The sequence below is a fragment of the Onthophagus taurus genome, chromosome 11 (assembly GCF_036711975.1).
Source record: "Onthophagus taurus isolate NC chromosome 11, IU_Otau_3.0, whole genome shotgun sequence".
NCBI classification, from domain to species: Eukaryota; Metazoa; Arthropoda; class Insecta; order Coleoptera; family Scarabaeidae; genus Onthophagus; species Onthophagus taurus.
In genome coordinates this window covers 28,778,557-28,791,870 of record NC_091976.1, presented here as the reverse complement: position 1 = coordinate 28,791,870, position 13,314 = coordinate 28,778,557, and the positions used below count along the sequence as shown (strand labels likewise).

General features: G+C 29.6%; 1 protein-coding gene and 2 long non-coding RNA genes across 5 annotated transcripts; 1 reads left to right on the top strand and 2 right to left on the bottom strand.

Moving 5' to 3' along the window:
- Positions 1-1,323: 1,323 nt before the first annotated feature.
- Positions 1,324-2,840, top strand: LOC139432177 (uncharacterized). 3 transcript variants are annotated; one of them, XR_011642044.1, is made up of 3 exons: positions 1,324-1,593; positions 1,656-1,784; positions 1,851-2,840. It is a non-coding gene; the product is annotated as an uncharacterized lncRNA (long non-coding RNA). The 3 variants fall into 3 exon arrangements; XR_011642043.1 differs by having other exon boundaries at positions 1,324-1,784; positions 1,851-2,216; positions 2,272-2,840; XR_011642042.1 differs by having other exon boundaries at positions 1,324-1,784; positions 1,851-2,355; positions 2,449-2,840.
- Positions 2,841-4,785: 1,945 nt separating this feature from the next.
- On the bottom strand, positions 4,786-6,311 carry LOC111415430 (NADH dehydrogenase (ubiquinone) subunit ND-42). The gene is made up of 4 exons (XM_023047130.2): positions 6,019-6,311; positions 5,714-5,964; positions 5,028-5,649; positions 4,786-4,972 (listed from the first exon to the last, which is right to left on the bottom strand). The coding sequence occupies exons 1-4, from the start codon at positions 6,226-6,228 to the stop codon at positions 4,853-4,855; spliced, it is 1,203 nt and encodes a 400-aa protein (XP_022902898.2). The 5' UTR covers positions 6,229-6,311; the 3' UTR covers positions 4,786-4,852.
- Positions 6,312-6,397: 86 nt separating this feature from the next.
- LOC139432195 (uncharacterized) lies at positions 6,398-7,243 on the bottom strand. The gene is made up of 2 exons (XR_011642068.1): positions 6,787-7,243; positions 6,398-6,706 (listed from the first exon to the last, which is right to left on the bottom strand). It is a non-coding gene; the product is annotated as an uncharacterized lncRNA (long non-coding RNA).
- Positions 7,244-13,314: the final 6,071 nt, after the last annotated feature.

The window sequence follows — 13,314 nt, the reverse complement described above, 5'->3', positions numbered from 1 at the left end:
TAAAAAAAATTAATGGGATGTTTTCCAGAAAAATTAAAGCATTTAGAAATAATGAAAAAGGCGATTGGAGTGAATCAAAAAGCTTCTAATTAATTAAAAACAACTCGACGATACTTAACAAGGATGATTTGATAAAAAAAATGATTTTGGTGTATTTTGGGAATGTTTTAAAGATAGTAAGAAAGAGAAAAACTTGATTGGTGTGTGTTAAAATACTTTAAATCAATTGAAAATGATTTCAGATTACTTGGAAAAGATGAAAAAAGTTAAAAAGAATTAATGGGGATGTTTTCCAGAAAAATTAAAGCATTTAGAAACAATGAAAAAGGCGATTGGAGTGAATCAAAAAGCTTCTAATTAATTAAAAACAACTCGAGGATACTTAACAAGGATGATTTGAGAAAAAAAATGATTTTGGTGTATTTTGGGAATGTTTCAAAAATAGTAAGAAAGAGAAAAACTTGATTGGTGTGTGTTAAACTACTTTAAATTAATTGAAAATGATTTTAGATTACTTGGGAAAGATGAGAAAAGGTAAAAGAAATTAATGGGGATGTTTTCCAGAAAAATTAAAGCATTCAGAAATAATAAAAAAGGCGATTGGAGTCAATCAAAAAGCTTCTAATTAATTAAAAACAACTCGAGGATACTTAACAAGGATGATTTGATTAAAAAAAATGATTTTGGTGTATTTTAGAATGTTTCAAAGATAGTAAGAAAGAGAAAAACTTGATTGGTGTGTATTAAAATACTTTAAATCAATTGAAAATTATTTTAGATTACTTGGAAAAGATGAAAAAAGTTAAAAAAAATTAATGGGAATGATTTCCAGAAAAATTAAAGCATTTAGAAGTAATGAAAAAATGCGATTGGAGTGAATCAAAAAGCTTCTAATTAATTAAAAACAACTCGAGGATAGTTAACAAAGATGATTTGATTAAAAAGAATGATTTTGGTGTATTTTGGGAATGTTTCAAAGATAGTAAGAAAGAGAAAAACTTGATTGGTGTGTGTTAAAATACTTTAAATCAATTGAAAATGATTATAGATTACTTGGAAAATATGAAAAAAGTTAAAAAAAATTAATGGGGATGATTTCCAGAAAAATTAAAGCATTTAGAAATAATGAAAAAGGCGATTGGAGTGAATCAAAAAGCTTCTAATTAATTAAAAACAACTCGAGGATAGTTAACAAAGATGATTTGATTAAAAAGAATGATTTTGGTGTATTTTGGGAATGTTTCAAAGATAGTAAGAAAGAGAAAAACTTGATTGGTGTGTGTTAAAATACTTTAAATCAATTGAAAATGATTTTAGATTACTTGCAAAAGACGAAAAAAGTTAAAAAAAATTAATGGGGATGATTTCCAGAAAAATTAAAGCATTTAGAAATAATGAAAAAGGCGATTGGAGTGAATCAAAAAGCTTCTAATTAATTAAAAACAACTCGAGGATACTTAACAAGGATGATTTGATTAAAAAAAATGATTTTGGTGTATTTTAGAATGTTTCAAAGATAGTAAGAAAGAGAAAAACTTGATTGGTGTGTGTTAAAATACTTCAAATCAATAGAAAATGATTTCAGATTACTTGGTAAGGGTGAAGAAAGATAAAAAATGTAATAGTAATGTTTTCCTGAAAACCCAAACGATTAGAATATGGGAAAAGCTGATTGGTGTGAATCAAATTCCTTCTAATCACTTAGAAACAACTCAAAGATACTAAAAGAAGTTTATTGGATTAAAAAAATGATTTTGGTGTGATTTGGGATTGTTTCAAAGATAGTAAGCAAGTGGAATCCTTGATTGATATGCGTCAAAATACTTTAAATCAATTGAAAATGATTTCAGATTACTTGGAAAAGAAGAAAACAGTTAAAAAATGCAATGGGGATGTTTTCCTGAAAACCCAAAGAATTTAAAATATAGGAAAAACTGATTGGTGTGAATCAAATTCCTTCTAATCACTTAGAAACAACTCAAAGATACTAAAAGAAGTTGATTTGATGAAAAAAATGAATTTGGTGTCTTTGAAAAATTTTTCAAGGTTGAGAAAAAGTTAATGGGGATGTTTCCCAAAAAATTCAAAGGATTTAGATTAATGGAAAAGGTGATAGGAGTGAATCAAAATATGAATGGTGATACTCAACGCGGATGATTGGGTTGAAAAAATTATTGTGGTCTCTTCTGATAGTGTTTCAAAGTTACCAGGAAATAGTAAAGGAGGTTCGTGTGTGTCAAAATGTCTTAAATCAATTCAAAACATTTACAGGGTACTTAACAATGACGAAAAAGGTGAAAAAAGTTAATGGGAATGTTTTCCAGAAAAATCAAAAGATTTAAAACAACAAAAAAAGTGATTTTTATTTTAATTCTATGCATTATCGGTTACTTAATCTGACTGCAATATAGTAAGCAATATTTTTGCATAATCATTTTCTCTTTGTAGTAAGTACAACGTTGGTTATGATCGTTGTTACCAAGTAATATGATAACTAAGGTTACATCGTGGCATTATTGCGATGCAATTAAACGGTACTCAACTCTAATAAAAGCAGGATAATCTCAGTGACGTAATAATTGCTGTATTGTACGTCTAGTGGAAACCCGATTGATTTATATTATAGTTCCAACACAATCCAGCAGCAATTAACCGGAAGCAAATTACAAAATAAGTACAAAATTTTATCTAATTTAATTGAAAAAGCAATTTTTGTTCAAAATTTGACTTATTCTATTAGTGACAAATGTCAATTTATAAATTTGTAGGTAGGTAATGGAATTAATTACATCATTAGTTATAAAAAAAGTTACGTTACATAATATCAGAAAGACATGTAAAATTTAATTTTCATAATGAATTGGGTAAATTTATTTTTTTAAATAATTTTTTGAATAAAGTTATGTGACATAAACTCAATGTTACCAACTGTAACCAACTTCACAACAAATTGTCAAAATTAAATGTCAATTTTATGAAACGTCATGTTTATAAATTCAATGTTACCAACTGTAATCAACTTCACAACAATTTGTCAAAATTAAATGTCAATTTTATGAAACGTCATGTTTTTTTAAATTAATTTATGCTTAAATCACAAAAACAAAAATATAATAAAAAAAAAAATTAAGGTTGGTACTTATTTTTTAATTAAGAATACATCATGAAAGAACACCATAAAGTTGTTCATTTGTCTATTATATGATAACTAACTTCAGATTTAAAATGTCAACCTCAATTTTGACATATTTGTAATCTTCATTAGAAATCCTTTAAAATGAGTACAAACACGACATATTTATCTTCAATATTAATGAAGTTATGATCAACTTCCGGTTAAGAATGTCAACGTCAATTTTGACATATTTGTAATCGTTGTGAAAAATCCTTTAAAATGAGTCCAAACATGATACGTTTAATTCCAATATTACTCGAGATATAAGCAACTTCCGGTTTGAAATGACCATGTCATTTTGACAAATTTTTAATTTTTATAAAATGTTTTAAAATTTATCACAAAAACAAAAATACAACAAAAAAAAGTAAAAATTAAGGTTGGTATTAATATTTAATAATTAAATTGCTATCTTCATTGTTGCTAACTTCGTTTTTAACATTTTTTATTCTAACTTTCTTGTTTTTTGAGATAAGTGCGTCATCTTTGGACTCATTTTAAAGGTTTTTTTTAATGAAGGTAACAAATATGTCAAAATTGACGTTGACGTTTCAAACCGGAAGTGATTGTATTTCCATTAATATTAAAGTTAAATATGTCGAGTTTGGACTCATTTTAAAGGATTTTTTATAAAGTTGACAAACATGTCAAAATTAAAAGTTGAAAGTTCGAACTTTCTGGTTATTTGAGATAAATGCGTCAAGTTTGGACTGACTTTAAAGGTTATTTTATGAAGATTGCGAATATAATAAAATTAAAGTTGACTTTGACAACTGAAAGTTTTTTTCACGACTAAACCCGACTTTTCTAGTTCTAGTTTTAATTGTTATTTAACCCTAAATTCTTCTACATTTTAATTGATCTAAAAACTTTTTTTTTTGATTTAATCCACTTACCTTGCTTATAATTTCATCCATTTACAAATTTTAAATTAAATACAACCTTTAAATCCAATTAATTACGCGTTTTTCATTAAAATAACTTAAATTCAACGTCAATTTTGACAAGCAACTGCAATATTTGGATCTTAATCACCATGGTAACCGAGTCAAGTTGGATAACCTTAAAATAATAAAATTTTATTCCAATTTTTTTATCAATTCTAACCTAATTTTTATTAATTTTAAAACAATTCGAATTCTTTACGATTATCTGGTATTCATAACAAATTCGTTAATTGTAGTTAATATAAATCGATTCTAATTAAGAGAAATAAATTTTTTGATTTAATCCACTTACCTTGTTTATAATACCCTAGATAAACCAATTTTGAGTTAAATACAGCCTTTTAAAGCAATTAAATAAGACTTTTTTCTTAAAAAAAACTTAAATTCAATTTCAATTTTGACAAGCACTTGCATTATTTAGATCTTAATCACCATGGTAACCGAGTCAAGTTGGATAACCTAACAATAATAAAATTATAACCGTTAATATTTCGCTTTATACTTTTTAATTTTATTTTTTTTTAATATTTTTGTATATTGCTTCTTAAGTGAAATACCCTGTATAAATAAAAACATAGAAATGTCAATTCTTCCAATGACGTCACAGCAAGGCCTTTGTGGAGGGATACGTTCATAAAAACAGCAGGTTTACTCAACCTTGACTTAAATCATACAAAAATGCTTTTTTATTTTAAATTACTTTTATTAACACAATAACAATTTAGTAATTTTAAAAAATTCGTCTTTCGCGTAAAGGTAAAGTTTCACGATGTGGTAATTTCGTCTTAAACCACAAACTACCATCTCCCAAAGATGCATTATATCCCTTAACATACTCATTTCCAGGAGCCTAAAAAATTAAACACATTAAACAACGCTAAGATAATAAAATTACATAAATTTACATTATTCATTATATCCCTGTATTCCTTAGAATCATCAGCATCTGTAATTAATTCAGGAACATCATATCTCGGAACATTAAGAAAGTACATTAACGATCCTTTAGTATCGCTATATTTTTGCCTTAAAAGTGCCCACGCTTCGTCGCTCCCTTCCATCCAATCCTCAAATTTCGGATTTTGATCATCGTAATTCTCGAATTTCATTCTTTCAATATCTTCGACAATAACCTCGGTCTCTCCTTCATTGGTCCAATCATAAACGAGTAATTCCGATCTTACACTCATTTCTTTAAGATATTTTTGCTTATAAAATTGCTCCATCGTAGTTAAGTATTGCGCATTTAAAACGGGAGAGTTACATTCGTATGGAATGTTACGATTTTTAACATTCTCTAATACTTTACCAACAGGTACATCCAAATAAATAATTAAGTGAGGTCTCAATAATTCCCCAATCGAACTTTTACGCAAATCGTAATAAAACGAACGAGCTCCTTTTGAAATGTATCCTTGGCTGTACATCGCTTCAACAAAAACAAAGTCGGAATAAACGCAACGATCTAAAATTACACCTTGTCCGGTGCTTAATAAGTGAGCTAAAGCATCAATGTATTGGGAAAACCTTAAAATTAAATTTTTTTAGGTTAGATTTTTTTTTTGTTGGGGTATTTTAGGGCAATTTTTACTTCACCGCGTATTGTTTTACTTGAAATTGTGCTGTTAAACGGTGTTTTGGGTTCAACATGAAGTTATTTACGTCGAAACTCTTGCAAGACTCAGGAAGTTGGTCGTCTAACGTACGGGTGTCGAATCCGTAATCGTTTATGTACCACATATCTAAATTTGCTTCCGGGTAATATTTCATTTCTAATTCATCGGCTAATTCTTTAGCAAATTTTGATTTTCCAGCTGCTAATGGACCTTCGACCACAATCACCTAAATTGTAACTTAATTATTATTTAATTTTTGGTTTTAACGTTTTAATTTTACCTTTGTATTTTCGGTGAATCTACTGGTTGTTCTATCGAGGAAGAATTTATACGTTGGGTAACTCTTGTTGTTGTAATCGTAAGGTTTTGGTTTGGGTGCAGGAAGAGTAGCTCGCATCGTCTTTCCTGATATATTTCTTATAATTTCCATATTTGATGTTTTCGCATTATTTAACATTCGTGTGAATGTAATCCGTATTAAAGAAGCCATGACCAGTTTTAATAATAATACTTTTTTGAAGTTGATGTATTTAATTTTTACATAACCACCATAAAATGACTTTGACAGCTGACATCAAAAAAAAATCATTTGAACTAATCTTCATTTAGCCTAAATTAAACAATTCTTTTATTATACTTATTCTTTTTTAATTAATTAATTAAGTTTTATAACTATATAAACGTTTTTTTTATTTTTTACAACATTTTTATTATTTTTTTTTAATAAATAAATTTTAGAATTGAAATTCTAACTTTACGTTTAAATTTGACAATTATAATTTAAATTTGTTATTAAAAGACTTAAAACCACTTAAATATTATAATTAAGGTACTCATTAGTTAGTTTAACGATAATTAGGAGCTTGATAACATTTATTTGTTGATGAAAATCCGTTTCGTAGTTACAAAGTTTTCACATAAAAATTCATAACGTAGGGTGAAATTTTCGTCGAATCCTTTGGCCAATTCTGAAAGAAAAGAATAATAAATCTTTATTTGGGCAAATTCAAAGGAATAAAGTAGAATTTAATTAAATTGATTTTATAACCTCAAAACAACAGTAAAATTAAAAAATGGATGACCCATCGAAAATTTCAACCAATCAGAGGTACCGTTTTTCATTTGTTTCAGGAAAATCCTATATAAAGAGTGAAATTTTCGGAGGAGGGGCAGTCGATTTAACAACGTCTTAGCGTACACGTCGTTTTGTTAAAAAAAACTGGTTTTATAACCTCACTTATCAAAAAGTTCTAACATAACCTCAAAATTTTATGGAAGAAAACCAGATTGAGAGTTAAGTACACATAACATTAAATTTAATAATCCTGAATAATAACAACTGTTCCTGTTACCAAGAAGCTCCTGAATAACATCCTATCCTGTAAAGAAGAAGAGGATCCTGATCCAGACACAACCAAGTTTCCGGTCCAAATTGTTTGTTTCACCCTAAATTAAAACCAGATAAGTGATAACAATTAATATTTCACCCTAATTTAACCTCGAAATCCGAAATTTTTTGATTAATTAATTATTTATTAGATCAATAACGCAACAATAAAATTTAAACAATTTTAATTTGTTCAAAAAGGCATTACATATTTCATTTTATAAATGCGGTTCAAAATTTTATTTAATCCTATTTCGTACAACAAAATAATTGCGCTCGATACATATCCAACGATTAAAATAAAAATTGCTTCTTCGTAATGCTGCAAAGATAAAGCAACGTAAGTTGGTTTTAAGTTGATTCTTAATAAAGTATAATTAGTTGTGTGTAAGATTTTATCTGACCACCACTTGGTTAAAAACCCCTTTTCTAAAACTTCGTTTGTCCAATAAATAATTGGCTCGTTGATGATGTTAAATCTTCTTAAATAATAACACAAATACAAAGCCCTCATTTTTGTGGTAAATCTGTGCACCAAATATGATTCAGCGGGATATGTTTTTAAAGTTGATTTAAAAAGAACCGACCCAGTAACGTTTGCGTTAACTGTATTCTTTAAAAGTTGATATTGAGTTGTATTATAGATTTTAATAAACTTTTTAACGTTTTCATTCGTGATTAAGTTGCATAAATTGGTTATTTTATCAACATAAGATGTTAAACTCACATAAATACCGTTGACATAAAGAGTTTCGATTGTTGGAACGAATGCTTTTGGTATTGTAAACACACTACTCAATTTACTGAGGTAAATAGCATCCATAATGATGCAATAAAAGATATAAGACATCATTAAAACTTTTAAAGGAGTTTTCTTTGACAGCTTATTCAAAGGGATGTTTAAAGATAACCGGAAAATATCAAAAATTGATTGGGTACAATTAATCTTAATTAAGTAATACTTTTTAAAAGTAATTTTTAACCAAAATAAAACTACATAAGTCAATAAAATAGCAACCCAAATTGAAAAATGAAACGGTCTCGTTATATTCCGATACAATAACTTCTTCGATTTATTCGCTGTGTAATAAATATCATCCGTGTATAATTGCGGACCTGGTTGTGTATTTTCCTGGGATAAGTTCATAAAAAGGTGCCCTAAAAGCACATCCGTACTCCCATTAGATAGATAATTTAACGCAGAAGTAAAAATTCCTTTATCTCTGTACTCAATTTGAAAACTTAAATTATTTTCATAAAACATCTTAATTCCAGTTGAATTATGAATCAATTCAAACAAAGAAATTAAAATACCCGGATGTTTTCTATTAACATGTGTAATTAAAGTTTCATCTCTTACATAAGTAATTTTTAAGGAACAATCTTTCATGTTATATCGTTTCCCCTTAAACACATTCTCAAAAGAATCCAATTTCTTTAAATAAAAATTTTTACCACAAAAATTTCTCTCATCAAACGGCTCCCAAGAAAATAACTCAAAATTGCTTCCATTAACATAACCAAACGCAATCTTAAACAAACCATTTCGCCCACAAATTCGTACCAATTCACTCACAACTTCATCTTGACTCGAATTTAAATATTTTTTATTTCTAAAAATCACCAAAACGTTTCGTTTCAAAAACGATTTCGATGCAAGTAATCTTTTCGAGAACAACACGTCGGTTTCGTTTTTAATAAAAAATACCACACTTATCATTTGATTGTTGCTGATCCATTTGAATTTATTAATTTCATCCGTTTGTTTGAAAAGAATTTTACTTTGAGTTAGAATCACCGCGTTCTTCTTCGGAACTTGCTCCCATTTCAAGCCGTAAAACATTAAGGTGTCATTTTTGAAGTTGTTTGAGATGATTTTTTTAAACGTTTCGATTAATTTCGAGTCGGGTTTAAGAAATAAATCGGGATTGAGTCCAAAAATTAATGGTAAATTTGAAAATTTTGTCACTAATATAAAAGTTAATGAAAATTTCATTATTTTTTTGATGTTATTAATGGTTTAGGAGGATTTTTTTTGGGTTGGTGTGGTTTTATATGGTGTTTTTTTGGGTTAATTGTGTTTACAAATAATTTGTTAACGAGATATAAAGGTTTGTTTGATTTTAATTAATACAAATTTGGTCAAGATTAAATATTTACCTCTATAATGATCTTTTTATGCACTTTTTGTAATGAAAAAGGTGTGTTTTGCTTCTCAACAGTCCATTCCATATGCCAACATAACATCAATACATTCTAACATTGTACAAATACTACGTTCCTGCTTATTCAAAAGAAACATCTCATTCTAAGGTATGAATGATTACTGGAATTACAACATTCTGGCTTAAAAATAGTACTATTAATTCCAATAAAAGAATCTGCTTTGTAAAATCATCTGTAGTTCTTGGAATAAATTATTATTAATAATTAATTGTGTTTAAGGGGTAGAGTGACGTAATTTCCGGATAAATTAACTTTTCTTTAGCAGAGAGGCTTAAAAATTAAAAAAAAAGTAAATTAGTGAGATTAAGTAAGTTTGTGTACAAAATACTCATACGCACCTGTTTGTATTATTCTTAATAAATTAAGGTAGGTTAATATTTTTAAATTTTTATTTTTAAAACACGAAAGTAACGCTGAAAATTTATGATCTCTTTATTTTTATTCAGAATGTCAGGAAATGATAATTTGATGGATGGATTGTTAGATTTTTGGAAGAGGAACCTAAGGAAAGTATCGATGACAGCGATATATCCGATGAAGAAGAAAAAATTGCTCAAAATGAACATGATAGTCACTCAGAGAATGTGAAATTCCCGCGTATACGGTTGATAAGATGTTCGTTGCCTAACGAATAAACTCGCAAATATTGTATTTCACATTCTGCGGGAAATCAGTGTCGACGAAGAATTTTCTTAAGTAATTTAGCAATTACTTTAATGAAAGAGCAACTAATTATGAGCTCAAATAATTACGCTGTCAAAGGATATTCGAGCGTTTTTACAAATGTTCTACATGGCTGCTGATTGCGGAACGTCCGAAACACAACCAACTCAATACTACACAAAATGCTGTAAATGTAAGCAATTCATAATATGTAAAAAACGGTCAAAAACAATGATAACTTGCTCGAATTGTGAAGTGCATTCAGGCTCTGACTGATTATTGACAATATGTATTGATCGTGTGAAAGGCGCTTAATTAAATACGTTTCGTAAAAATCGTATCTGTCCGGTATATGAATATAGATGTTTCTTGTTTACTGGGTTATTTTATACTCTATATTGTAAACACATAAAATGTTTCTAGTTCTAGGTCTAATGTTAGTTCTAGTATTGCACTAGCACTAACCATAGCTTTGTTCATTGGGACTACACTACTTGCATTAAGCAGTTTAGTGCAGATGTTGTGTGTTCGTTGGGGATAGTGTAGTTTAGTGCAGTTGCACTCATACTGTTCGTTGGGCCATGCGCAGTGCAACTTCGTGCAGCTGGTGCAAGTTAGTGCAGATTTTGTTGCACCTGCTTTCGATTAAATTCAATAAGTGCAGTGTAATTCAGTGTAACGAAAATGGCGGAATATTTGAAAGCGTGTTTTGTTATAATTAATATTACATATTAAAAAATCAAACCTTATAATAATTAATATTTGTTGTATTAGAGAACACAGTACATTCAATCCCAGTAGAAGCAATAGAAAATGGACAAGATAGTAGATAGATAAATGGACAACAGACTATAAATAAGATATTAATTTGTTTTTTTAGGGTTATTATAAATTATTAGGCAAAGGACGAATTCCAAATCAGCCCGTCATTGTTAAGGCCAAATTCTTCTCGAAATGTGCAGAAGATAAAATTAAAGCTGTTAGTGAAGTTTGTATATTAATAGCTTAAGTTGTAATAAAGTTATTATAAAAAGAAAAAATTATAATTATAAAGTTATATTTTTTTGACATTAACATAACCTCAACATATTATACACTTTTTTTGATAAAAATCTGTTCGTTGCGACCACGGTTTACACACTTTTCTGACCTGCACTTAATTGACAAGACATTGCACTTACTTACACTTAATTGCACAGTACGTCATACTAGTGCCATGTCGTGCAGAGTAACGTAGCAAAATTTGCTGCGCTGACACTCTGATATTAGCGCACCTAAGTGAGTTAGCGCAATGTATCAACTCAATTGCGCCATAACACAGTTGCTGGACGTATCACATCTATCTCTCGCCGGTCAACTACGCCGGTATCGCCTACTGCCTCGTTCCAAGTTCTAGCAAATGAAAATTTTATACGTGATTAAGGGCTGGAATTTTCACTTACATACATATTTGTAAATCTTCAAGCCACACCGGTGTGCTATACTACGCCAACGGTGGCGCAATTGAGTTGACTCATTTTAAAATTGGGTATCAGCGCATGTAACATACTGTACTGAGTTAACTCAATTGCGTAGCGTAGCGCAGTGTTACACATCTCTAACTAGCAGTACTATTTAAACTAACACAAAACCTAGAACTAGAAACATTCGGATTTAGCAGTCTTGAGAGACGTGCTGCTAAACCCGAATGTTTCTAGATCTAGGTCTAATGTTAGTTCTAGTGACAATGGTAGGTAGCGCTAGTTAGCATAAGAAATCACTATGTTGTCACTTTTTTAACTAAGGACGTCACTTTTTTCCAAGCAAAACTTTTCCTCTGCAAAACTACCCAATGCCTGTACTATTAAGCTTTGTTGCATTTTACAGTGCAAGTGCACAGTAGTTTCGTAACTATGGTCACTGCATTCATATATTGCGACTTATATGAAATTCCCGGCACAGAGTAAGGCAGAGAGTTAGTTAGCTCACCGGGAAAATGATAGGCCATTCTCTATCTCTTATTATCACATCATAATACCGATATTTTCTCTTTGTCATCTTGATAGAAATCCTTAGTAGATGGCGTACATGTCGTTAGTAATATTACAGAAAGCTGTTGACTTTGTTTAAGCGGTTTTGACATTTTATGTATGTCACATGTCACACAGTCCTTTTGCGTTTATTGTCTTATTTGTGCTTATTATCTATTTTTGCGTTGTATTTTTTACGAATAATTTTCGAGAATAATTATTGTAAAAATGTTTTGCATTGTGTGTGGATGTAGCGAAGATGAAGTTGGAAAATTATTTTGTTTTCCCAAGAATAGGGACAGGCTAGTATTTTAATTATATTAATTTTTAATTTCAATAGTATTCAAATTAAGTATTCAAATTTTTGATAACACCGTGTCACTTAGGGTAAGAAGCAGTTGGTGTTTGTTATATGTACTTTATCAATTGAAAACCACAGACGAAAACGGCCAACCCAACCCAACCTGTGAGGGTCATCCCGGAGAAGACGAGGAATTGGGTTTTTAGTGGGTCGGAGATCCAATGATGGGCTCCAACCCCATACTATCCGGCTGCCCAAGGTCCCAGGCTGAATGTCTGTCTTGCAGATTTTCCCCGACCTTATATTGTAATTTAAATATAAAATTTTAAATCGCCAATAGATTTCTCTTTCTTTTACATTGAAATTATAAAATTATAACTTTTTGATTTGAGGTGCTTTTTATTGGTCTATTAAGCTGTAATTATTTTATTTTGGCTTACGCAAACTAAATATAGCTTAATAGATCCACAAAAAGCACATTAGATCAAAAATATTTCTGTATTCAAATTTTAAATTAAATAAAAGATTTGAATTTGGCGCCAATTGCATTTTTGCTTCTCACTGCCATCTACATAAGTGTTACATGATGAGTGAGAGAGACCGGTATATATTGGATCTCGCTTTTACAATGGAGTTGGCCGTCTGGTAGTAGTCTGTGATTCCCGGTATAGTAGACGCCACGAGAGCTGGCAGTAAATCATCATTTTCCGCTCTTACAAATGCCATACGTAGTTCACAAACCGCTAGAGAGTAATGTGTGTTAGAACGAGATAGCATTAGTTTAATATGTCTGCTGTACAATTCAAATGGCCACGTCGAAAAAGTACGTCTGTTCTTCTAAGGGATGTAACTCTATAATTATAACCTCAAATCGAAACGTCTTGTGAGCGTTGCCATGAATCTGTTAGTGTACAAACCGAAAATGTTTTCTTTGAAAGGAAAATCATTAAATAATATCTTTGACAATGTTTGACATATAACCTCCATTAC